This window comes from Macrobrachium nipponense, chromosome 5, assembly GCF_015104395.2.
Source record: "Macrobrachium nipponense isolate FS-2020 chromosome 5, ASM1510439v2, whole genome shotgun sequence".
NCBI classification, from domain to species: domain Eukaryota; kingdom Metazoa; phylum Arthropoda; class Malacostraca; order Decapoda; family Palaemonidae; genus Macrobrachium; species Macrobrachium nipponense.
The window spans coordinates 56,420,017-56,446,751 of NC_061107.1; the positions used below are offsets into that span (position 1 = coordinate 56,420,017).

The 26,735-nt window shown below is 44.1% G+C and overlaps 1 protein-coding gene across 1 annotated transcript in view; it reads left to right on the forward strand.

Annotated features, from left to right (window-relative positions):
• Window positions 1–26,735, forward strand: part of LOC135215343 (autophagy-related protein 13-like) — a gene marked incomplete at its 5' end in the record, with an annotated part of 141,961 nt that overhangs the window by 45,637 nt on the left and 69,589 nt on the right. The window contains 1 exon segment of the mRNA XM_064249900.1: window positions 812–941. Within this exon segment, the coding sequence (XP_064105970.1) occupies window positions 812–941 (130 nt within the window).

A 26,735-nucleotide genomic window follows, 5' to 3' on the forward strand; every position in this document is an offset into this window, starting at 1 on the left:
TATGGAGACTTAGGATAACTCTTGGAGTACAGAGCATTATTATAGGGCTTCCACCTGGTAACAAAATGCTTGTGGGAGAAGTCCTCCCCCCCTTTTTTTATCCTTCTCTAGTCAGTTGTCATGCATACGTAAAATATAGGGTTGTTTTAAAATACGAAAAATATTGCATGTTTGACTAGGTAAATTCAGTAGCAACAGAACATAGTATCAGTCACCATAGTATGTAGTATCGGAGGGCCCTATCCAAACCCTTTCCTTTGGTACGCAACTGTGGGTTATTGTTTAGTTCCACTTATATGTCCATGTTAGAGTCAGTGGAAATAAAAGCTGTTCCAAATTTTTATTTTTATTTTTATTTTGCATCAAGAAAGTACAAAAATATGCAATTTGAAGCACTTTTTATGCTGCTAAACTTGAATGAGACTGCTACTACCAGAAATGGTTGCAGGGAAAAATAGTGAGTTTAACCTATTAGCACATGATTGACTTTTACATGTTAAGGTGAATCTTATAACAGTTTTCTTAAGCCTAAATGTTTTTAATAATGACAGGTATAGTGGATTTGCAGTATGTGTGAAAACTGATTGTAATTTAGTGGAAAGGTCAATAGGTAAACCTTACTGCAGGTAATTGTTACCTTTTGGTAAAGGTTTTCTAATTATACATGTCAGTGCTGAAGTAGTATCTTTATCAGAAGCTGCTTCTGTAGGTAGATCAAGAAACAAAACCAGGAAGTAAAAAGGTTCTTTGTTGTTGAACGTTGTTTGCTGCACATTTCTTACCCATTACATCTTACTCTTATTTTCAACAGGTGCTGCTAAAGTCTTTGATTGCAGTTACAAGAATCACACCTGCTTACAAGCTCTCATTTAGACAAGGAGCAGATTCCTTCATAATATGCTACAGGGTTTACCTTGGTGAACCTAATTATGAATGTTTAGGTAAGAGCATTTTCAAACAAGTAACTTACCAAGTAATTACATAGCTATAGTTCAACTCACGCAAATTTGGGTAGCACATCGATTGTTTAATGTAGGTGACAGACTTACTGTCAGGAGTATCAGAATATATGACTTAGCAAATAGCTTCATTGTTTTTCTGCCAGCCTTTGTTTACTGATTTTCATTTAGATGGTTGGATTTTGGTGAAGTATTATCTCTTATTTGAGTAGCATTCAAGCTTTCAGGATCAATTGTTCTTACATGATAAACAAACCCTTGGTCCATTAAGGACTGCACTCACGCTCAGACCCAGTCTTAAGACTTGTAGAAAAGTGGGAGGAACGTTGAACGTCAGTACGTGAATGTGGTTGTTTTTAGTCGATACAGACTGTCGCACAGATAAATCGTAGCGACTTTTTTTGAAATAAGGTATTAATATCCGTGCATGAATGAATGGAGGTTACTTCAGCACAAACCTGTATTTATCGTTTCGGTAATACCCAGTGTTGTCTGGGATGCATGACTCAGGAAATTCTTTAACTCTGGTAGAAGTATGGGTTAATAAGTTGTTTTGGACTGACTGGATTGCTTTATCTAAATCACATGCTTATGGAATACAAAATACAAATGTTCTTCAGACAGAAATGGGGAAAATATCGCTTACGATATTTTAATAAACAAGCCAAAGGATAGATATCCAGATGCTACATGGGACACTGCCACCAAGAAAATAAACATTAGAAGTTCTTTCAGGGATGATTTTCCAAATCCAAGTAAAAATGTCGCAGAAAAAAAAAACAGGGAAAAATGCCACAGGAAAAAAAAGGTCACACTAATCTTTCATAGTGAATCCCAAGGGTAAATTTGAACTCAGTATGTATCCATGTATCCACCTTTGCAAAGGCGTGTTTAGTACAAGCCTGTTGGGGATTACCGTAAAAACATGAAAGACTGTAAATATCATAAAAATAATGGCCCCAAGAAGTACTGTGAATTTTTCCCATGATCTTATTACCAGTCACCATAAATAAATGTGAATTTTTTCTGACTTTTTTTTTTCCCCTAGCCAAAATTGTGACTTTTTAAGTGACATTTTTTCCTGTGACTTGCTTACCGGTCACCGATATTCCCAAGCCGCTGAGGAGACATCGCCACACTGAACTTGAGGTCCTCATAAGATCTCCCAGTCGCTAAATACCATAGTGTGGCGGTCAGTCTGTTGGTACATATAGATTATCCCATACAAATGTCTGATTTCTTGATATAAGGTGTTATTAACCCTTAAATGCCGAAGGGGTATATTAAAAATCGTCTTCCGTGTGCCGAGGCGGTCTCAGAGTGAGCGCGGAAGCGGAAAAAATATTTTTTTCAAAAAATCACAACGCGCGCGTAGTTTTCAAGATTAAGAGTTCATTTTTGGCTCCTTTTTTTTGTCATTGCCTGAAGTTTAGTATGCAACCATCAGAAATGAAAAAATTATCATTATCATATATAAATAATGTGATATATGATAAGAGCGAAAACAAAATTTCATATATAATTGTATTTAAATCGCGCTATGCGCAAAACGGTTAAAGGTAACAAGTTAATTTTTTTTCATTGTAATGTACACTAAATTGCAATCATTTTGGTATATAACACATTGTAAAACGATAAAAGCAACACAGAGAAAATATTATCACAAAGTAATGCATGAATTCGTAACGCACGGACGTAAACAAATATTTTTTTCAAAAATTCACCATAAATCTAAATATTGTCCTAGAGACTTCCAATTTCTTTCAAAATGAAGACAAATGATTGAATATTACTATACTGTAAGAGTATTAGCTTACAATTGCAGTTTTCAACCATATCTGACGAGTTAAAGTTGACCGAATGTCAAATTTTTTTATATTTTTTTATATGCAATTATTTTGGAAATAAGAAAAGCTACAACCTTCAAATATTTTTCGTCTTATTCTACATGAAATTGCGCAAATTTTCATATATAAAACTCTATGAAATGCCTAATATGAAACTGAGCAAATATTCCGAGAATGGGACGTACGCATTTCGGAGATTTGTGGCGGAGAATCCGCGAGCGGAGGGAAGGAAAGTTTTATTTTTAAATTCACCATAAATCTAAATATTGTGCTAGAGACTTTGAATTTGTTTCAAGATGAAGATAAATGACTGAATATTGCTAGACTGTAAGAGTTTTAGCTTACAATTGCGGTTTTCGACCATTTCAGTAGAGTCAAAGTTGACCGAACGTGGTTTTTTTTCTATTTATCATGATTTACATGCAAATATTTCAAAAATGAGAAAAGCTACAACCTTCAATTATTTTTTGTTGTATTCTACATGAAATTGTGCACATTTTCATATATAAAACTTTATGTAACGGCTAATTTAAAATGGTGCAAACATTACCACAATCGCACATATGATTTTTTCGGAAAGTTACCGCGCGGACGTAAAAGAAAAGGCGCGTGATTCAAGAGTTTTCGGCTGGTAGCCCTAAAAGTATTTTTCCGCGAATTTTTAAAAAAACTTTTGTATGTCTACGTAAAATACGTCCAGTCGGCACCTGAGAGGCAAAAAATGTCGACGTAAAATACGTCCAGTCGACGTTTAAGGGTTAATGCCAGCATTTCCCTAAATTTATCCTCGCCCATCCTCAAATAATTATACCAATCACTTGGATGATATTTGAGTTCGTTTATGGGGGAAGCATGAGAAAACTTTTTTGTCAAACATCTTTTTCTATTCATAGCATGGTTATTCAATTTGATGCAAATTATAGCTCAAATTACCATATCTTCCAGTTTGCCATTGGAGGGTACCTCGGTTATCATTCTACCACGTCCAAGAAGCAAATGAGCAATTTATACAGACTGGGTTGTAACGTCAATGGCTATGTCATTTCCTTCTATGCTTCTCCCCTTTTGTCATGTCTGAGCATGAATGACCTGCCTTACATTATGAATTACTTTATGGCAAAGCTGGAAAATGGCCATTAAATTCTTGAACAAGATGGTTAGGCAGTAACTACCGTCTGGTAGGTTGGTAGACCTGCCTGCCCAGATGTAAACTCTCCAGTTTGCTTATGGCCGTCTTCCATTGAAGAAATATATTTGTGAGCTCTTGATGACTACCTGTTAATCACGTCTTGACGTTGGAATCTTTCTTTCATTGTTTTTAATATTTTAGATATGTTTTATTTGATAGTAATAATTAATTGGCTTTAATAATTAATATACAAACCCACTTTCTGTGATAAGTCTTGCTAGCTGCCTTTCACCTTAATGTGTTGAGGGTGGGGGGTAAGGATGTATCTATAACCTTATCACTTATTTTCGCCATTAAAGTCAGGGCAAGAGAGTATATTTATTTGATATTTATGCTTATGCTGTGGAGAATTACAGAGAGGAAATTCGGAAGTTTTCCCTTTGTTTTTTCTCCCAGTATTCACACTTTTCCTTCACCCTTTTCAATAGCTTATGGACAAAGAGGGACGGTGCCCTTATGGTTTTGATTTTAAGGGATTCATCTCATTTCGGAGGGCAGTGGCTCTTGGATGCGAGAGGAGTATCCTTCTTTTTTAGTCATATTTTCTTTCTTCTACAGGCTAACAGTGAGCAATAATAGATTGCAGCTTTAGGTGGTTAGATATCTCTTCATGCTGGCTATCCTAAACTCGGAATTGTGCCTGTGACTCGTTAGCATGCTGTGACATTGACCTTCAAGTGTGTGTACTTTTCCCCTGCTGAAAATCATATTAATTTGCTGCTGTTATCGTGGAGTTTCATCACTGGACAGTGTCTACACAACTGCCTGTTGATTATTAACTCTACTTCTGCTGGTGACTGAACTTTGTCCTATAGAAGTCTTGCAGAAGTTGGCAAAAAAGTTAAGGAGGAAGGGAGCTCGTCAAGTGTCGTCATCATCCTCTTTGCCTTCATCGTCATCATTGTATTCTTCAACTTCCTCCCCCTCGAATTTGAAGGCTCCCCCTGCTGAAGAAGGAGAAGGTAGTCTCCCCCCCGCCCTAAGAAGTTTTGTCACGGGACTTTTAAGGGTCTGCCTCCTCGAACTGAGGTGGCAGTTGGGTCTTCCATTGACTCCTGTTCCATAGGGAAGAGGAACCATCATGTTGTCCCCTGAGTCTAAGACTAGTTCCATGTAGGTCACTCGTTGGCGAGCTTCCCTGAGTTCACACCGTGACCGGACATTTTGTCCCCAGACAGTTGGCCCCTGGACAGTTGGTCCCCAGATGTTTTGCCCCCAGACTGTTGGTCTCAGGACGTTATGAAAAAATGATGGAGAACAAGAAAGATGGATTATAGAAGAATGGTTATTAATTGAGTATGAGATGTTTGTTTGTCTTATAAAATATTTAATGAACTTTTAAAAATTATTTCGACTTATTCTCAGGAAAAAATATGTTCCAACGCTACGTAATCTTTATTTTTTAACAGCCGAACAAATAATTGCTCAATTTTTTTTTTTAGAAACCTTTTTCATATGTTTATTTTAACACTTGGACAGGTAATCACGCAATGTTTTTTTATAGAAATATTTTTCATTTGTGCATCTCCCAACTACTTATTTTATACCAATAAAATTTGTCTTGTCCACTTTTCTTTTAGCTTCACAGGTTTCTTCTTAAAGGAAACGTAACATTAAAATAAAAGGCTATAACTGAAACTATTAAAGATTTTGATTTTTGAGAATTAACAGTGCTTTTAGTGGAATAATGAGTAATATACATTTATCGAAACTGCTTCAAACTTACAAATTATTAGAATGAATAGAATAAACAAAATTAAAAATTATGTGCAATGGCTTTTAATACTGTAATCTATCTAAATTTTCATAGTAGAGTTTTTTTAACCTTTCATTAACAATTGCATTTTTATTTTAGTATAATTCTAGGCATAATGCTGCATAAAGCATGTTGTATTGTTATTTCCCAGTCATTTGGCTCTATTTTTAGTTTGTTCATAAGGCGAGATAAATTTGGATGAATGACTGGCGTTCGTTGTTGAAATGTGCGGTGCCAGCGTTCAACCGAATTATTTGTTCGTGGTATTCCTAGCAATGTCGCCTTTCTCTCTGTACAATGCCTACCCAAGTACGGTGTTCTCCCAGTATTCGCGGGGGATGTGTACCAGACACCCCCGCGAATAACTCAAACCCACGAATAGTCAGAACTTCCATCTAAAAATGCCTATATCTGCCTATCTTGAAAGTTCAAATACCAAATGTATACTTACAGTTATGTATACATTATGTAACATCCTACATCAAATTTACCTTAAATTATTATCATATTACTGTATTAATCTTAGAGACTGTATTAATATAATTTCAAAGTAATCCTAAACATTAGTACCCTTAAGGGTATATACATACTTATATACATACTTCTATACATACTTCTAACACTTGTGGAGAGAGAGAGAGAGAGAGAAGATGAGAGAGGACGAGAGAGAGAGAGAGAGAGAGAGAGAGGAGAGAAGAGAGAGAGAGAGAGATTGCATGAAAACCATTGTTTGGCACTGTCACTTGAAATATTTGACAGCTTCCCAGCTCCAAGCATCATGAGTTATGAGAAGGCAGGGAATTTGATATAGAAAAAGATGAAGGGAAGAATTTTCATTTGAAATTAGTTATCTTATTATTATTATTATTTTTATTATTATTATTATTGATTATTATTATTGTTATTATTATTATTATTATTTGGAAATATTAATAAACACATGCATCTACCATAAAAATTCTCTCATTTCAGTAAGAGAGAGGAGTTATCCTTACATAAGTGAAATGGAAAGGTCATTTATATCTCTTTAAAATACTGCCACATACGAATTTTGTAATGACTTTTTTATTAATATTATTATTTCTGGGTCGACCTGTGTTCGCCGGTGAAAAGGATCCTGCTATCCACTTTTCTAGTATAAATAGGTTCTAAATATACCAGAGAAAAAAGCTAGCATGGTATACTGAGGTTACTACCCTCACGCGAGCACCCTAAGGGCGTCGGGTATAAAGTACAAGGCGAGTGGAAGCCACTATTCACAGGTCTCCTGCCAATTAGAGGTTTCCTTTCCAAAATCCCTCTCATGGGGAGAGCTGACCCAACGGCTACTACTTCCCCCTCTCTCGCTACTACTGTCACTACCCGACCCGAGCACCATCTTCAATCCTGTTTTAGAACTCGTTAATCTGCGACACGTTTTTTCTTGCTCATTATTTTCTGTGATTTAAGCACTTATTTCGTGATGGCTTCCGCTGAGATGTCTTCCACACCAAAGTTGAGTACCCCAATTTCTGTTTTTCATAAATTATAAGGTTGCGGGACTTCCTTATTGGCCTTCAGCCCCGTAGAAAGTATTGCCATTTTGGGACCATGAGCAAGAACGCGTGGGAATTAGGTACGCATATTTTCGCTTAAATAAGAATAAATCAAATATTTGCATTTAAAAGTACCTAATTCTGGTGTTCTCATTTTATATTTGTTACTATTATTAGAAATTATGTCGTAGAAGTACCGAATGCGTCCGAGTGATCTCGACATAATAATAATATTATTGTTATCATTGATAGGCTACGCAGTCTATTATTTAGTGGGAGAGAGAGAGGGAGTTGGTAACTCGTTCTCTCTCACCAATGTAAATTTGCATGAATTATTATTATTTTCAAAAGTAAATATATGCAAATATATCTATTCATTAATTCACTGAAGAGGTGGAAGAGTTGAGATCCACAGTTCAGCCCAACTATATTAATAAGGTAGGCTAACTGTCCTTAACCGTTACTCTTATGTCTTTTCCCTGAAGAAGTTAAGGCTCTCGAGAGGAGATATCAATGATAAGAGAGCCTCTTCTCTCTTTCATTTTATGGAATCTATCCTCCTGGCCAGTCTGAATCGAATAAATTCGAATTTGGTAGGTTTAGTTGAGGGTACTGTCCGCATAATGATATCTTAAAGGAGAATTTACCTGGCGTTCCGTGTCGCTAGCGATCTCGGTTAGTCAGTTAAATCCATATCGGTAATTTTCCCAAAAAATATGTATATAAGAACCCCTTGCAACTCTTCCATAGTACCTCATTATCAAGTCTGATGTATATCTGTTATTGTCATTATGCAATTCTGTATTACTGTACTGTAAAAGGTCTGGTTAATATTTGTCTTGGCCTACCCTCCTTCGGTTTAACCCTTTGTAGTAGGCTATACCTCTCGATCGAGGGCCACCCCAACCGGTTGTTGTACCAACCACGACAGGCCATGGGCCCAGTCACACTACCACCCCTACAGTGGTAGCCTACACAACCGCTAATGGGTAGCCACCTCTGATCGTACAGGTGGCAACATATATTAATAAGGTAGGCTAACTGTCCTTAACCGTTACTCTTATGTCTTTTTCCTGAAGAAGTTAAGGCTCTCCAGAGGAGATATCAATGATAAGAGAGCCCCTCTCTCTTTCATTTTATGGAATCTATCCTCCTGGCCAGTCTGAATCGAATAAATTCGAATTTGGTAGGTTTAGTTGAGGGTACTGTCCGCATAATGATATCTTAAAGGAGAATTTACCTGGCATTCCATGTCGCTAGCGATCTCGGTTAGTCAGTTAAATCCATATCGGTAATTTTCCCAAAAAATATGTATAAAAGAACCCCTTGCAACTCTTCCATAGTACCTCATTATCAAGTCTGATGTATATCTGTTATTGTCATTATGCAATTCTGTATTACTGTACTGTAAAAGGTCTGGTTAATATTTGTCTTGGTTTAACCCTTTGTAGTAGGCTATACCTCTCGATCGAGGGCCACCCCAACCGGTTGTTGTACCAACCACGACGGGCCATGGGCCCGGTCACACTACCACCCCTATAGTGGTAGCCTACACAACCGCTAATGGGTAGCCACCTCTGATTGTACAGGTGGCAACACCCCCCCCCCCCACCCCCCCCCCCCCCACCCCCCACACCCACCCCCCACCCACCCACTACAAGGCTTGGCCCAGCCGAACTGTCATAACTCGTGGTACTAGTACTCTTAGTGAGGAACGTCTGCTTGAGTTTCACATAAGTGGAAGGAGGGGGACGGGTGTGAGGGGTATTACGGCTTCGGGCAGTATATATGTTGCTCCACCGCTCCGTTGCCTCTTTCTCCGGCTCCTCTAACAGTGGAATTGGCGTAGGAACCTTGCTCCCACCCCCCGTCAGTAGAGGTAGGCAACATCAGATATGGAATTACCTTACCCTGACCCGCCACCTCCGCCTATTCCACAGCCAGTGGCTAAGACAAAGAGAAATGAGACTTCAGGTGAGCTAAGCCTTGAGGGATTGTACAGTGAACAGCTCCGGACCCTTGCGGTGCCGATGGAGAGTGACTCACCTTCACATCCGCCACCGGAGTTTTGCATTAAACCTGCTATAGCTCAGTTCTCATCCTTGGAGATAATGTAGGCGCCTACGTTCATATGTAGCCCTCCGGTCCGGCCGGACTTACAGAGTTGAGGCCTGTCCTCCTCATAGTCCGCCGGATATTGGATCTCAAGTACTAGCCCTACATAAAATCCAGGAGCGGGACCGAGACCGAGACCAGGCAGTTAGCTTTCATTTATAAGAAATTAGTCAGTGAATTGCATGTTTATTAATGAGTAAGTCTTGAACTTTATCTAGTTTAAGTTCCACACCCTCGCCAGAGCAGCTCCGGCACTCCTTGAGGTTGATACTCATTAATAATTACCATTACTGAAGGTGCGCTGTCAGTCGCCGGGGTGCTCCACCTCCCTCGGCGAGACCGTGGGGCACGAAGTGTGTCGCTCCCACGCGAACTGCTCCGTTCCCTTTGTAGCCGAGGAGGGACAGCTTCCGTATATGGTTTGGCACCCAGAGGCCTGCACCATCTGTTACGAGATGGTGATGATCCTTTTGAATGATCAGGTAAGCATCTTACCCCCCCCCCCCCCCCCTTTTCTTCATGATGAAAATTGTAATAAACCATATGACAATATTGTTCAACAATCTGGTTTCCTATGTCCGGAAGGTTAATTCCCCTTCCTCCCGGACAGTCGAGTAAGGACGCCTGCCAGAACGCCAAGGCGAACCTGAAGCGCTGGGTCTCCGGGTACGGGAGGAAACGCGCCGTCGGGTCATCCCTACATCTTGGACGCCAGCCTGGGATCCCTTCTGTTCAAGGGGTCCCCTTCAGCGTCAGTCCAGCCACGTCTGGCGGCCCCAATCATCGCTGCCATCCGAGCGGAGACAGCCCCCCATCCGGACGACCAAGAGGATTTGATGGCGGATGTGGCTGCCAGCAACATCCACACCGAACCCATGGCCCTGGGAGAGCAGGTAAGTGGCGAGGTAAGTGAGGCAGGTAGTCTCCTAAGCCCAACTCCTTCTACCTCTTCTTTCCAGGGCTTCTCTAAGTCTACCCCCGCCTGGGACAGCTCATGGTCGGTTCGTCCCAAGGAAAAGTCTGTAAGACCGAAATCCCTGCCCAAGGGATCAAAGCCGACTCTGTCAGCGGCGAATGAGTCATCTCCGGCCCCAAGGCCGTCGACATCGTATGACAAGTCGCCTGCTGCCAAGGGTTCTCTCCCTTCAAAGGGATTGAGATGGAAGTCCGCGAAACCCAAGGCGACGGAGTCCGGCGTAGACCACGAACTGCTCGCTAACCTTCTATTGAGGAAGGTTAGGGAGGCAGTAAACGAGAGGTTTGAGTCACTGCGACGCGCCTCCAGATCTGAGGTCTCTGGCCAGTCAGTTTCTGACATAGTGGCTGAGCAGATCAAACCACTACAGGACATGATGTCTGGTTTTCTCCACTCTGGATCTCCGGCGCTGACTATGGCAGTGCCGGACGCTTCCAAGCTCCCACCCTTCCACAAAAGTAATCCATGGTGGCTTGTATGCATGCCCCATACATAGATGGGAAGTTAACCATTGAAGGGTGCAGGACCCGGCCACTGGAGGACTTCGAATTTTACCCGAAAGATCTCCAGTTCCCCTTCCTTGGGTTCGCCAGACTACCGGAGCACGCGCTTGTTAAAGTGGACAAGGTCCCAAAGGAGGCTGTGATCTTCCCGAGGGACCAAGCCCAAGCTGTCTGGGCACGCACCATGGCCGAATGGGAGTGCGTTAACACCAGGTTAACGCCTCACAAAGGCTCATACACCATGTTCGTTACACTGGATCGAGTCCCGTCGCCCTGCACCGACAAGGTGATGGAGGTAACTCTCCAAGCCATAGCAGAGGATAAACCTCTCCCGGCTTTAAAGGAGACAGAGGCTACCTCCCTTCTCCTCCCTGCCAGTAGAGAATTCTGGCACAAAGCTCCAGCCACGTTTACGGTAGGTAAACTGGATGCGGACTGTGCCTCAACCTTATTCTCCGACAGACTACCCAAGCTTCCGGAGAACCTGATTAAAACAGAATTTGAGGCTAGGTCATGACTAGCAAGGTCTATCAACTCCGTTACCTCAATGGAGTTGGTAGCCTCGACCTATAAAGACGAACAAGTGTTCCAGGTCTTGACGAAAAGTCTATTACAGATTTACCAGTCAGACCTATATGACTTTGGCATAGCAAGACGAGCTTGCAGGAAATTCGTCCTGGCGGAGGCTTCCATCAGGCATGAACCCAACAGGTTGATAAAGGCATCAATCTGGGGGGAAAACCTGTTTCCTCAAAAAGAAGTAGACAATGTCTTGAGGGAAGCATCTAGAGCCAACCAGAGCCTCCGTGTCTGGTGGGGACTTCCCTTCAAACGGAAGTTTGAAGCACCTGGACAGCAAGCTAGTGCAAAGAAGAGGCCGAGGAGGTACATGCCCTATAAGTCCTCTCGACCTCAGGAGGTTGTTCAGGCAGTCCCAATGTCCCAAGTTGGGAAGCCATCAACATCAAAGGCCCAGCCACAGCAGTAGTTTGTTCTGCTACAGACTCCGCCGGCCCAGCGACTCTCAACCTCCAGAGCCATCATAACCTCCCCCGCCTTTAACCCCGCCTATGAAGCTAGGGAATCTTTTCATAGCTACAACAGGCATGCCGGTAGCAGTAGAGCCAGAGGCCACTCCCGGCTACGAAGCGGCTCAAGGGGTAGAGGATTCCGAGGAGGGAGAGGGTACAAACCTGCAGCCAACCAGTGAGAGATCGCAGGTAGGAGGGAGATTATATCTCTTTCGAGACCATTGGACCTTCAGTCCATGGGCACACAGTATAATCTCCAAGGGCCTGGGGTGGAAATGGAAGGAAGGGCCTCCACCACCAATAAACTTCTTCCAGATCCCAACAGCGGACCTGGTAGAATATACCAAAGATCTCCTACAAAAGAAGGCCATAAAGAAAGTAAGCAGACTAAAATTTCAAGGACGTCTGTTCAATGTTCCAAAGAAGGACTCGGACAAAAGAAGAGTGATTCTGGACTTGTCAAGGCTCAATTCATACATTTTGCGACAAGTTCCGTATGCTTCCCCGTGGGGCCGTCACCACCTCTATAGATCTTACAGAAGCTAACTATCATGTTCCGGTAGCAAGGAACTTCTCTCCATACCTAGGCTTCAGGCTAGGGAACAAAGCTTACTTATTCAGAGTCATGCCGTTCGGGCTCAACATGGCGCCCAGAATATTCACCAAGCTAGGAGAGACGATAGTCCAAGAACTGAGAACCAGGGAAATAATGTTGGTAGCCTACCTAGACGACTGGCTCATCTGGGCAGCCAGCATCGAGGAATGCCGCAGGTCGACAGCCAAAGTAATAGAACTCTTGAAGTTTCTGGGTTTTCAAATAAACAAGGAGAAATCTCGGCTGGAACCGGCTTCCCGCTTTCAATGTTTGGGAATCCAATGGGACCTAGAAAAACACAGGCTATCCCTTCCACCCAGGAAGGCCAAGGAGATAGCTGCAGCTGCAAAACAGTTTCTCAGGAACAAAAAGGCCTCTCGTCGTACCCTAGAGAGAATCCTCGGTTCACTACAGTTTGCATCAATAACGGACGTCCTACTGAAAGCAAGATTGAAGGATATCAATCGTGTCTGGAGAAAGAGAGCCAACAACTATCTCGGAGACAAGACCTCAGTAATTCCACCCATACTAGCAAAGAGGCTTTGCCCATGGACGAAGCACAAGAACCTAACCAGGGCAGTACCACTGCAATTCCCCCCGCCATCTTTGACAATTCATACAGACGCGTCACTGAGTGGCTGGGGGGAATACTCTCAGCACAAGAAGGTTCAAGGGATATGGTCGAATACGTTCCACCAGTTCCATATCAATGTGCTAGAAGCTAAGCTATGGCAGTTTACCTAACCTTAAAGCGACTAACTCCAGTCAGGAACAGCCATGTGAGGATAGTCTCAGACAGCCTAGTGGTGGTACATTGCATAAACAGGGGAGGTTCCAGGTCAAGCAAACTGAAACACGTGCTGATCGCAATACAGTAGTACCTCGAGATACGAAATTAATCCGTTCCGAGGCGCCCTTCATATCATGAGGTTTTCGTATCTTGGACCACATTTTACATGTAAAATGGCTAATCCGTTCCAAGCCCTCCAAAAACACCCCAGTAAATTATATTTCCAGGCCTAAAACACATGTTCTAGGGTTACGACGCCGATCCGACGGAAGAAATATGACTCCTAAAAGGCAAAATACTGTACATACTTGAGTAATATTCAACTGCATGTAATGTTCAACCCCATTTTTACTGCATATGACTTTAGCATATGTCCCTTAGCAATAAGCCTAGCTTATGTTAGCGTTGCTTCTGTACCCTAGTCTATGATTCTGACATCTAAACCTAAGAGCTAAAAGCTTAGAATATGCCAATAAAATGTATAAATAATCAGTATGTACTCATTTCAAATAATTATTAATTAATCATTAACTATAATACACAAACAAACAAAAAAAACCTTCCAATCGATTGTTTACATTCAGCTTTTACCCATCTTACGAGTACCGAACGAACGCCAAGCAATCATTTTTCCTAGCACACAGTAAGCCATAAATTGTCATTAGTATCTCTCTTCAACTAATGAAACTACCAAACAGTATAATAACCATTCATTTCTATTCTTTATTCTATCTTTACCTAATGGAGATACCGAGTTACTGACAGCTATAATGAAACATACGTATACATAACGTAATAATAAAACAGAAGAAGAATTCTAAAAAATATGTATTTATTGGCAGTCTTATTTATTTTATATTTTATGATATCTAATTCACAATTTTTTAATTAAATGTATTGCATGTACTCATTTTAAATAATTATTAAGTAACCATTAACTATAATAAACAAACAAAAAAAAGCTTCCAAACTTCTGTTTACATTCAGCACTTAGTAGTATCCCGAACGAGCCGCCAAGCAAATCACTTTACACAGTAAGCCATAAATTTTCATTATCTCTCTTCAACTACTGAAACTACCAAATAGTATAATAACCATTCATTTTATTATTCTTGATTTCTAGCTTTACCTAATGTTTTTTTTTATTAAATGTATTGCATGAATTAAGTTTTTCAATTTACAGCATCCTTTTACCAATAAAATACTTAAAGGACAAGGGGTAGATGCTGACCAATAGGAGAGCAGGACCTTATGGGGTGACTAGCATCAGGAACCAATGGGAGAGAGGGAGGAGGGTGGCGAGTTTACTCAGTTGGCGGCGCGGGAGTTTTAAAATTGTTCCCGGTGGTCCGGGCGAATCTCGGGACTTTACAGCAACAACCTTTCGTATCTTGAAAAATTTTTGTATGTAGAGCTGTAAAATTTTTCGTATTTGCTTTCACATCTCGAGTTTTTCGTAAGTTGAGCCTTTCGTATGTCGAGGTACCACTGTATTTGCTTTGGCAGCGAAGAGTCATTGGCACCTGTCAGCAACCCATCTGGCAGGAGTCAGGAATGTGATCACGGACGCTCTTTCGAGGACTACTCCACTAGAATCAGAGTGGTCCCTGGACAAGAATTCATTCTAGTGGATTTACAATCAAATCCCGGGCTTTCAAGTGGACTTATTCGCAACAGAGTCCAACCACAAGCTTCCATGCTATGTGGCTCCCAACCTGGACCCTCTAGCCTATGCCACAGATGCGATGTCAATAAATTGGAACAATTGGCAGAAAATTTATCTATTCCCTCCAGTGAATCTTCTGATGAAGGTCTTGCACAAGCTACGATCCTTCACAGGAAAAGTAGCATTAGTGGCCCCCAATTGGCCGAAAAGCAACTGGTTTCCGCTCCTTCTAGAACTGAAGCTCCAACCCAAACAGATCCCTCGCCCAGAACTGACACAGACAGTACAAACTCAAACTGTGTCAGCTTCCTCAAGAATTCTGAAAGCCCTAACTTTATGGACTTCATGAAGTTTGCAGCCCAAAAAGACGCAGGTATTGATCCATGTAACATTGTATTTATAGAATCAGATGAAAGAGATTCAACTCTCAGGCAATATGATTCAGCTGTTAAAAAATTGGCCAACTTCCTAAAGGAGTCAGGAGCCCACAAAGTGACCACAAATCTGGCAATCTCGTTCTTTAGAACTCTATTTGAGAAAGGCCTAGCCGCCAGTACTATTACAACAATCAAGTCAGCTTTGAAGAAAATTTTTCAAGTCGGCTTCAATATTAATTTGTCGGATGCCTACTTCTCCTCCATTCTGAGAGCATGTGCACGCCTGAGACCAACTGTCCGCCCACAGAAGGTCACTTGGTTCTTGAATGATGTACTTAGATTGGCGTCAGACACTATTAATGAATCATGCTCATACATAACCCTCCCAAAAAAAACTTTATTCTTAATGGCTATGGCCTCCGGTGCCAGAGTATCCGAACTTTCAGCTCTCTCAAGAAATCCAGACCACATAGATTTCCTACCATTAGGGGAAGTACTACTATCCCCAGACCGGAGCTTCTTGGCTAAGAATGAGGACCCACAGAATAGATGGACTCCATGGAAAGTCATTCCTTTATCACAGGACACATCATTGTGCCCTGTCACTACACTTAAATCCTTTTTAGCCAGAACCTCTGCAACATCGTTAGGTCCTCTTTTTATTAGAGAAAAGGGTGGCACATTCTCTCTTAAAGGTATTAGACAGCAAATACTCTACTTTATTAAACAAGCCAACCCGGATTCCATCCCACATGTCCATGACCTCCGGGCGGTGGCTACTTCCATTAATTATTTTCAAAATATGAATTTTTAGGATCTGAAGAAATATACGGGTTGGAAATCCCCGGTAGTTTTTAAGCGCCACTATTTGAAAAATTTAGAAGCCTTTAAATTCCCAGCAATTGCTGCAGGGAGCATAGTCTCCCCTGAATAATAATCCTATCATCCTCCTTCTACCCCTTTCCTCCCTGATACTCTCTCCTTTCTACCTGCCTCGCTCGTACTCTCCACTATACCTCTCTCCTCTGGGTTGAGAGGACCTGGGCGTCATCCTGCCACCAAATCTTGTACATAAAATATTTGGTTCCGGATTGTTTTTATAGACTGGACTGTACATATTCTGGAAATGTGATAAATTCCTTACGGGATACCCTGTCAGTTATGTGATATCTTTAAGTTATTAGTAATTCTAAGTCATAAGTTTAAGTTTAATTAGATATTTTGTAATATGTTAAGTTAGTAAATTTAAGCTAAAATGAACCTCAGGCTTCACTAAACTCCTCCTTATAAGATTACTTGGTATCTAGTAGGCTTGGATGGGCATTCTCTGGCAACTTTTCACCGGCGAACACAGGTCGACCCAGAAAAGGGATTTTGACGAAGGAAAAATCTATTTCTGGGGAGAGACCTGTGTCGCCCGGTGAACCCAGCCCTTCTAATTGACTTCCTTACCCTTAAACAAATCCAAGCCAAAGCGTCTAAAAATTCAGGATTGCAGATGGCGCTCGGGTCGGGTAGTGACAGTAGTAGCGAGAGAGGGGGAAGTAGTAGCTGTTGGGTCGGCTCTTCCCATGAGAGGGATTTTGGACAGGAAACCTCTAATTGGCAGGAGACCTGTGAATAGTGGCTTCCACTCGCCTTGTACTTTATACCCGACGTCCTTAGGGTGCTCGCGCGAGGGTAGCAACCTCAGCATACCATGCTAGCTTTTTTCTCTGGTATATTTAGAACCTATTTATACTAGAAAAGTGGATAGCAGGATCCTTTTCACCGGGCAACACAGGTCTTCCCCCAGAAATAGATTTTTCCTTCGTCAAAATCCCTGCTGCTGCTGCTGCTGCTGCTGCTGCTGCTGCTGCTGCTGCTGCTGCTGCTGCTAGCTGCTGCTGCTAGCTGCTGCTAGCTGCTAGCTGCTGCTAGCTGCTAGCTGCTGCTAGCTGCTGCTGCTGCTAGCTGCTAGCTGCTGCTAGCTGCTAGCTGCTAGCTGCTGCTAGCTGCTAGCTGCTGCTGCTAGCTGCTAGCTGCTGCTAGCTGCTGCTAGCTGCTAGCTGCTGCTGCTAGCTGCTAGCTAGCTAGCTGCTAGCTGCTGCTAGCTGCTGCTAGCTAGCTGCGCTAGCTAGCTGCTGCAGCTACGAGCTGCTTAGCTGCTTGCTGCTAGCGTCGCTGCTAGCTGTGTAGCTGCTGCTGCTAGCTGCTAGCTGCTAGCTGCTGCTAGCTGCTGCTGCTGCTGCTAGCTGCTAGCTGCTAGCTGCTAGCTGCTGCTAGCTGCTAGCTGCTGCTAGCTAGCTGCTGCTAGCTAGCTGCTGCTAGCTACTGCTAGCTGCTGCTAGCTGCTGCTAGCTACTAGCTACTGCTAGCTGCTGCTAGCTACTAGCTACTGCTAGCTGCTGCTAGCTGCTAGCTGCTGCTAGCTGCTAGCTGCTGCTAGCTACTGCTAGCTGCTGCTAGCTACTGCTAACCTAATAAGCTTACTGCTAGCTACTAGCTACTGCTAGCTGCTGCTAGCTACTAGCTACTGCTAGCTGCTGCTAGCTACTAGCCACTGCTAGCTGCTGCTAGCTACTGCTAGCTGCTGCAAGCTACTGCTAGCTGCTGCTAGCTACTGCTAGTGCGGGCTAGCTGATGCTAGCTACTGGTAGCTACTGCTAGCTGCTGTAGCTACTAGCTGTGTAGCTGCTAAGCTGGCTAGCTGCTAGTGACTAGTGGCTATCTGCTGCCTAGCTGCTGCTAGCTGTGCTAGTGGGCTTTTTGGCATTCTTAAAGCCTTTTTTTTGCTGCTAGCTGCTGCTAGATGGTCTAAGCTGCTGCTAGCTGCTAGCTGCTGCTAGCTGCTGCTAGCTGCTGCTAGCTGCTAGCTGCTGCTAGCTGCTGCTAGCTGCTAGCTGCTGCTAGCTGCTAGCTGCTAGCTGCTAGCTGCTGCTAGCTGCTAGCTGCTGCTAGCTGCTGCTGCTAGCTGCTGCTAGCTGCTGCTAGCTGCTGCTGCTAGCTGCTAGCTGCTGCTAGCTGCTAGCTGCTGCTAGCTGCTAGCTGCTAGCTGCTGCTAGCTGCTGCTAGCTGCTAGCTGCTGCTGCTGCTGCTGCTAGCTGCTGCTACTGCTGCTAGCTGCTGCTAGCTGCTGCTAGCTACTGCTAGCTGCTGCTAGCTACTGCTAGCTGCTGCTAGCTACTGCTAGCTGCTGCTAGCTGCTGCTAGCTACTGCTAGCTGCTGCTAGCTGCTGCTAGCTACTAGCTACCAGTGCTGCTAGCCTGCTGCTAGCTACTGCTAGCTGCGCTAGCTACTAGCTATGCTAGCTGCGGCTAGCTACTAAGCCACTGCTAGCTGCTGCTAGCTACTGCTAGCTGCTGCCAGCTGCTGCCATCTGCTGCAAAGCTACTTGCTAGCTGCTGCTAGTATTGCTAGTGCTGCCTAGCTACTGCTTACTGCTGGCTAGCTGCTGCTAGCTATCTAGCTGCTGCCTAGCTGCTGCTAGCTACTGCTACCAGCGCTTGCAGAAGCTAGCAGCTAGCAGCACAGACTATCAGCAGCTAGCAGCAGCTAAGCAGTAGCTAGCACCGCTAGCAGCAAGCTAGCATAGCTGCAGCAGCCTAGCGGTAAGCTAGCAGCAGCTCGCCGCAGCTGCGTAGCTAGCAGCAGTAGCAAGCAGCTAGCCAGTAAGTAGCTTGACAGCAGCTGGCAGCAGCTGGCAGCAGCTAGCAGTAGCTAGCAGCAGCTAGCTACTGCTAGCTGCGCTAGCTGCGCTAGCTGCTGCTAGTACGCTAGCTGCATGCTACAAGCTGCTGCTAAGCGATAAGCTGCTGACTAGCTGCTAGCGGGGGATACCAGCAGCTAGCAAGCAGCTAGCCGCAGCTAGCAGCTAGCAGCTAGCAAGCTGCAGCAGTAGTAGCTAGCAGCTAGCTAGTAGCTAGCAGCAGCTAGCAGCAGCTCGCAGTAGTAGCAGCAGCTACAGTACTAGCAGCAGCTGCAGCAGCTAGCAGTAGCTAGCGCAGCTAGCTATAGCTAGCAGCAGTAGCAGCAGCTAGCAGAGCTAGCTAGCAGCTAGCAGCAGCTATTGCTAGCAGCTAGCTAGCAGCAGCTAGCAGTAGCTAGCAGCAGCTAGCAGTAGCTAGGGGCAAAAAAAAAGCAAGCTAGCAGTCAGCTAGCAGCTCAGCTGCTGCTAGCAGATGCAGCTAGCTGGCAGCAGCTGGAGCAGCTGTTAGCAGTAGCTAGCAAAGCAGCTAGCATGGCTGTAGCTACAGAGCTAGCGGTTGCTGTGGTGCTAGCTGCTTGGCTCCGCGCTAGCAGTAGCTAGCAGCAGCTAGCAGTGTGCTAGTTAGCTAGCAGTAGCTAGCCAGTAGCTAGTAGCAGCAGCAGCTAGCAGTAGCTAGTAGCTAGGCTGCAAGATAGCAGTAAGCTAGCTGCAGCTAGCTGCTGCTAGCAGTCAGCTAGCAGTAGCTGGCAGCTAGCTGAGCTAGCTGGGGCTTAGATGCTGCTTAGCTGCTTGCAACTGCTAGCTTGCTGCTAGCTGCTTGCTTGCTAGACTTGTGCCTTAGCCTGCTTGCTTGCTAAAAACTGCGTGTGCTAGCTGCTTGCCTGCTTGCCCCCCCCTGTAGCTGCTAGCTGCTTGCGCTCGCTGCTAGGGCTGCTGCTGCTCGTGCTAGCTGCAGCTGCTGCTAGCTGCTGCTAGCTGCTGCTAGCTGCTGCTAGCTACTGCTAGCTGCTGCTAGCTACTGCTAGCTACTGCTAGCTGCTGCTAGCTTGCTGCTAGCTACTAGCTACTGCTAGCTGCTCGCTAGCTAACTATCTACTGGCTAGCTAAGCTGGCTAGCTACTGCTAGCTGCTTGCTAGGCTACTGCTAAGCTGCTGCTAGCTACTGCTAGCTGCTGCTAGCTGCTAGCTACTGCTAGCTGCTGCTAGCTACTGCTAGCTGCTGCTAGCTACTAGCTACTGCTAGCTGCTGCTAGCTACTAGCTGCTGCTAGCTACTAGCCAACTGCTAGGCTGCTGCTAGCTACTGCTAGCTGCTGGCCCCAGCTGCTGCCGAGCTGCTGCCAGCTTTCTGCCGTGTCCAGCTGCTGCAAGCTACTGCTAGCTGCTGTAGCTGCTGCTAGCTACTAGCTACGGCTAGCTGCTGCTAGCTGCTAGCTGCTTGGTAGCTGCGTAGCTGCTACTGTCTGCGAGCTGCTGCTGCTGCTAGCTCTACTGCTGCTAGCCTCTGCAACGCTGCTGCTGCTAGCTGCTAGCTGCTGCTAGCTGCGCCACTGCTACTGCTGCTAGCTGGCTGCTAGCTGCTGCCGGCTGCTGGCCCAGCTGCTGGCACTGCTGCAGCTGCTGCAGCTACTGCTGCTTGCTGCTAGCTCTGCTAGCTGCTGCTAGCTACTGTAGGCTGCTGCTAGCTACTGCTGCTGCTGCTAGCTGCTGGCTAGCTGCTAGCTCTGTAGCTGCTGCTACTACTGCTGCTGCTAGCTGCTGCTAGCTGCTAGCTGCTGGTAGCTGCTAGCTGCTAGCTGCTAGCTGCTAGCTGCTGCTAGCTGCTGCTAGCTGCTAGCTGCTGCTAGCTGCTGCAGCTGCTCGCTGGCTGCTAGCTGCTAAGCTGCTGCTGTAGCTGCTGCTAGCTGCTAGCTGCTGCTAAGCTGCTGCTGCCTTAAGCTGGCTGCTTGCTTGCTAGCGCTGGGCTAGGGCTGCTGGGCTAGCTGGCTAGCTGCTAGGCTGCGGCTAGCTGCTGCCTGCTGCTAGCTGCTGCTAAGCTGCTAGCTGCTAGCTGCTGCTAGCTTGCTAGGCTGCTGCCTAGCTGGCTTAGAGCTGCCAAGCTGCTAGCTGCTGCTAGCTGCTGTAGCTGCTTGGCTGCCTAGCTGCTGGCTGCTGCTGGCTGCTGCTAGCTGCTGCTGCTTAGCTGCTGCTATCTGCTAGCTGGGCTAGCGTGCTTGCTGCTGCTTAGCTGCTGCTGCTGCTAGCTGCTGCTAACTGCTTTCTCTGCTGCTGCTGCTACTGCTGCTAGCTAGCTGCTAGCTGCTGCTGCTGCTGTCTGCTGCTGCTGTTCTGTCTTTTTTTGCTTAGCTGCTGCTGGCCCCCCTGCTTGCTGCTGCTAGCTGCTGCTAGCTGCATGCTGCTGCTGCTGTTCTGCTGCTGCTTGGCATTGCTTGCAGTGCTAGCTGCTTAGCTGCCTAGCTGCTGCTGCTGCTGCGGCTGCGCTGCCTGCCTGCTAGTGTGCTAGCTGCTGCTGCTAGCTGCTGCCTAGCTGCCTGCTGATTGCTGCTGCTGCTGATGCTGCTCTATCACAGTCCTCCAATCGACTGGGTGGTATTTATAGTGTGGGGTTCCGGGTTGCATCCTGCCTCCTTAGGAGTCATCACTTTTCTTACTATGTGTGCCGTTTCTAGGATCACACTCTTCTGCATGAGGCCCGGAGTCTACTTCAGCGTCTAGTTTTTTTGTCTAGATTCCTTTTCAGGGATCTTGGGATTGTGCCTAGTGCTCCTATGATTATGGGTACGATTTCCACTGGCATATCCTATATCCTTCTTATTTCTATTTTCAGATCTTGATACTTTATCCATTTTTTTCCCTCTCTTTCTCTTCAACTCTGGTGTCCCATGGTATTGCGACATCAATGAGTGATACTTTCTTCTTGACTTTGTCAATCAACGTCACGTCTGGTCTGTTTGCACGTATCACCCTATCCGTCCTGATACCATAGTCCCTCCAATAGGATCTTTGCCTGATCGGTTTTCTTATCACTCCCTCAGGTTGGTGCTCGTACCACTTATTACTGCAAGGTAGCTGATGTTTCTTGCACAGGCTCCAGTGGAGGGCTTTTGCCACTGAATCATGCCTCCTTTTGTACTGGTTCTGTGCAAGTGCCGGGCATTCGCTTGCTATGTGGTTTATGGTTTCATTTTTCGTATTGCACTTCCTACATATGGGAGAGATGTTATTTCCATCTATCGTTCTTTGAACATATCTGGTTCTTAGGGCCTGATCTTGTGCCGCTGTTATCATTCCTTCAGTTTCCTTCTTTAGCTCTCCCCTCAGTAGCCATTGCCATGTGTCATCGCTGGCTAGTTCTTTAGTCTGTCTCATGTATTGTCCGTGCATTGGTTTGTTGTGCCAGTCCTCTGTTCTGTCTGTCATTCTCCTGTCTCTGTATATTTCTGGGTCTTCGTCTACTTTTATTAGTCCTTCTTCCCATGCACTTTTTAGCCACTCGTCTTCACTGGTTTTCAGATATTGCCCCAGTGCTCTGTTTTCGGTGTTGACGCAGTCCTCTATACTTAGTAGTCCTCTCCCTCCTTCCTTTCGTGTTATGTATAGTCTGTCCGTAATTGCTCTTGGGTGTAGTGCTTTGTGTATTGTCATATGTTTCCTGGTTTTCTGATCTATGCTGCGGAGTTCTGCCTTCGTCCATTCCACTATTCCTGCGCTGTATCTGATTACTGGCACTGCCCATGTATTTATGGCTTTTATCATATTTCCGGCGTGAGTTTTGACTTGAGTATCGCCTTGAGTCTCTGCATATATTCTTTCCTGATCGTGTCCTTCTCTCTTGGTGTTTTATATCCCCTCCTTCCATTATTCCCAGGTATTTGTGTATCCTGTCTCATCTATGTGTTTGATGTTGCTCCCATCTGGTAGCTTTATCCCTTCAGTTCTCGTTACTTTTGCCTTTTTGTATGTTGACTAAGGCGCATTTTTCTATTCCAAACTCCATCCTGATGTCCCTAGATACAATCCTTACAGTCTGGATTAGGGTATCTATTTCCTTGATGCTCTTACCATACAGCTTGATGTCGTCCATGAACATCAGATGGTTGATTCTGTTCCTGCCTATTTTCTTGAGTTGGTACCCGGCATCCATCTTCTGTAGTACTTTTGTCATGGGAATCATGGCTACTACGAAGAGTAGTGGGGACAGTGAGTCGCCCTGGAAGATCCCTCTCCTGATATTAACCTCTGCTAGTCTTATTCCAGAGCTTGTAAGTATTGTATTCCAGTTGCGCATTGTATTTTTGAGGAAGCTGATGGTGTTTTCCTCTGCCCCATATATTTTCAGGCATTCTATTAGCCATGTGTGTGGTATCATGTCGAAGGCTTTCTTATAGTCTATCCATGCCATGCTTAGGTTGGTTTTCCTTCTCCTACTGTTCTTCATTACCATTTTGTCTATCAGGAGCTGGTCTTTTGTGCCCCTACACTTCCTTCTGCAGCCTTTCTGTTGGTGGGGGATGGTGTTTGTCTCCTCTAGGTATTGTATAGCCTTTCACTGATGATACTTGTTAGTAACTTCCACATTATTGGTAGGCAGTGATAGGCCTGTAGTTACTGGCTATATTTCCCTTACTCTTGTCTTTTTGTACTAAGGATGTTCTTCCTCTGGTCATCCATTTGGGTGCTTGGTGATTTGAGATACAATACTGGAGTTGTTCTGCTATTCGTGGGTGTAGGGCCTTGAAGTTTTTGAGCCAGTATCCATGGACTTCATCGGGACCTGGGCTTTCCAGTTTGGTATTTCTTTAGTTGGTGTCTGACTGTGTCTGTCGTGATCTCTGTGAATCTTTGTTTTATTCTCCCTGTTTCTTCTTCCTTGACTTCCTGGAGCCATGTTGCATGTTTGTTGTGTGATACCGGATTACTCCATTTGTTTTCCCAGAGTCTCTTACTTGGTTCGGCTTCAGGAATTTCTTGGTGGTTGTCTTCCCCTCTTAGTTGGCTGTATAGTCTTTTCTGGTTGGTTCCGAATAGTTTGTTCTGTTGGTATCCCTTATTCCTGTTCATGTACCGTTGGATCTTATGTGCTTTGGCCTTAAGCCTCTGTTTTACATCTTCTATTGTGTTGTTTAGTCCCCTCTCTTGTACTTTGTATTTCTCGTTGCCGTTTCCTCCCTTGTTTTCTTGCTTCTTAGCCTTTTTTCCGCCATCTCTTTCAGTTTACTCAAGTCAGATCTCATCACCATGATTTGCTTTTCCAGGCGCCTTTTCCAAGGAGGTTGCTGATTTGGTTTCTGTTGGGTTGGTTGTGCTGCTGGTGGTGGTGTTCGAATCCCCATCAGTTCTGCTACTAATCTTGCTCCTGCATATACCAAGTTATTTGTTTCTGTGATACTGGTGGTGTGTATTATGCCCATTATTTCATTGACCTCACTTGTTTTCTCCCTTAATTTCTTGGTGTTGTAGGCTTTCATGGAGGGGATCTTTGTTCTCTCTGTATCTGGCTCCATCCATTGTCTAATTTTTTCTACCCATACCGTCCTCTCTGTTACTTCGTCGGTGTTTCTTCGTGTGTCGTTGTTTGATACCTCATCCTCCCTGTCGTCTTCTGTGGCATCGTCTCTCAGTTCGTCTTCGTGTAATTCGTTGTCGTGTGACATTTCCCTTTCCAGTTCTTCTCTTTCTGTTGGGGAGAGCCAGTTGTTTTTCTTTATGTTCCTTACTTGGTCTGCCAGCCTCTGCTCTGTTTGGGGGGTGTTATTCCTCTCATTCCAGATGTTGACCAATCTTCTATATCCTCTCTCCGTCGGGGTGCTTCTGATGTAGCATCTCCATATTTCCTTATTTTCTTCTCTTGTCCATTTCTTCCTTTTTGCTTCTGTAGCTCCAATCTCAGGCTGTTGATTACTTTCGTTGTGGTGATCAGTTGCTGGATGACGACCTCCAAGTACCTGACCCTCTTCCCCTTCAATTGGGTTGAATACCTGGTTGCCGGACGAAGCTCCTCTGTTGCCAGAGGTTCCATTTACGTCGTTGTCGTTTATTCCTTCATTTCTTTCCATCATTGCTGAGTTTTGCTATTTAACCCATAGCTGGACCCTTACCCCTCCCATCAGGGTAGGTACTCATTTACAGCTGAGTAGACTGAGGAAATTATGGTAAAGATCCTTTCCCAAGGAATCAACGCCGAGGAGAGCGGTCACCCATCCAACGACTGGCCAGCCCCAATGTTGCTTAACTTGACTTAAGTCCATTGAGGACCTAACCCACTCCTCCACGGCGCCACATATTATTATTATTATTATTATTATTATTATTATTATTATTATTATTATTATTCTTATTATTATTTATTATTATATTATATATTATTTTATTATATATTATTATATTATTATTATTATGATTATTATTATTGATTATTATTATTAACAACAACAACAACTAAAAATATCAATAAACATGTTACATACTAGTACTATAAAAATTCTTTCATCTCAGTTAAAGAGAGAGGGAGAGAGAGAGTGTTTATCTCTGTTCTCTCAGAACATACTTGTAACACTTCTAGCGAAACAGAGGGAGGGCGGTTACCACTATGACATACATATCTTGTGTGGCAAAAGGGAGAAAGGAAGAGAGAGTGAGTTATCCTTAATTAAAGGTGTGAAATTGTTAGATTATTGTATTTCTTTGAAATACTATTGTATTTCTTTAAAATACTATCACATAATATGAATTTTGTAATTACAGTTATATTAATATTATTATTATTATTATTACTGTTGTTATTATTATTATTATTATTATTATTTGAAAATATTAAAAACACATAGTATATGTATATATATTTACTATACAAATTCTCGAGTCTCAGTAAATGAGAGAGAGAGAGAGAGAGAGAGAGAGAGAGAGAGAGAGAGAGAGAGAGAGAGAGAGAGAGAGAGAGAGAGAGAGAGAGAGAGAGAGAGAGAGAGAGAGAAATTGTGTGAGCACTTGGTGGCAATAACACAACAGCTCCTCTCCCTCTGGTCCCATTACTTGATATATTTGACAGCTTTAGTACCTGGAGTTTGAGAGAGAAGACTGGGATTTCCTTCATTCTTACATAATTTTTTAAATTTATAAACTAAAATCTTACTAATTCACTGTACAGGCAGTCCCCGGGTTACAAATAGGCTTCTCCCAAGGCGATGCAGTCAGCTATTTCACCTTTGGCTTCTTGGCTAAGAATGAGGATCCAGCTAACCATGGCCTCGCACCTTCCATATCTAGAATTTAATGGATATCCTGAGCCCAGAGAAAGAGAAAAGGGTTCTTTGCCCAGCCAGAACCCTAGGTACTATCTACATAGGACTGAGAAAATCAGACCTAGTAACCTCTGGTATTCTATCAAGAATCCTTCTTGCTCTCTTTCTAAGAATGTCATTAAATATCGAGACCTGATCTCCAAAGCACATTCCCAGATTCAGGAAAATGCGTTCCCTTCATCAAAGTTAAACGCATGAAGTCAGAGCAATAGCACCCTCTCTCACTTTCAAACAATTTGTCCCTCTCGGAAGTTCTTCAGTCGACTTATTGGAGGTGCAAGTCGATCTTCATGTCTTATTATTTGAAAGAAGTGGAAACAGTACATACTGGAAAACTGCAGTACCCTTGGTCTTTTGGCAGTGGCTGGCATGGTATTGGGGGAAGCATAGGAGAGACACTGTCTCTC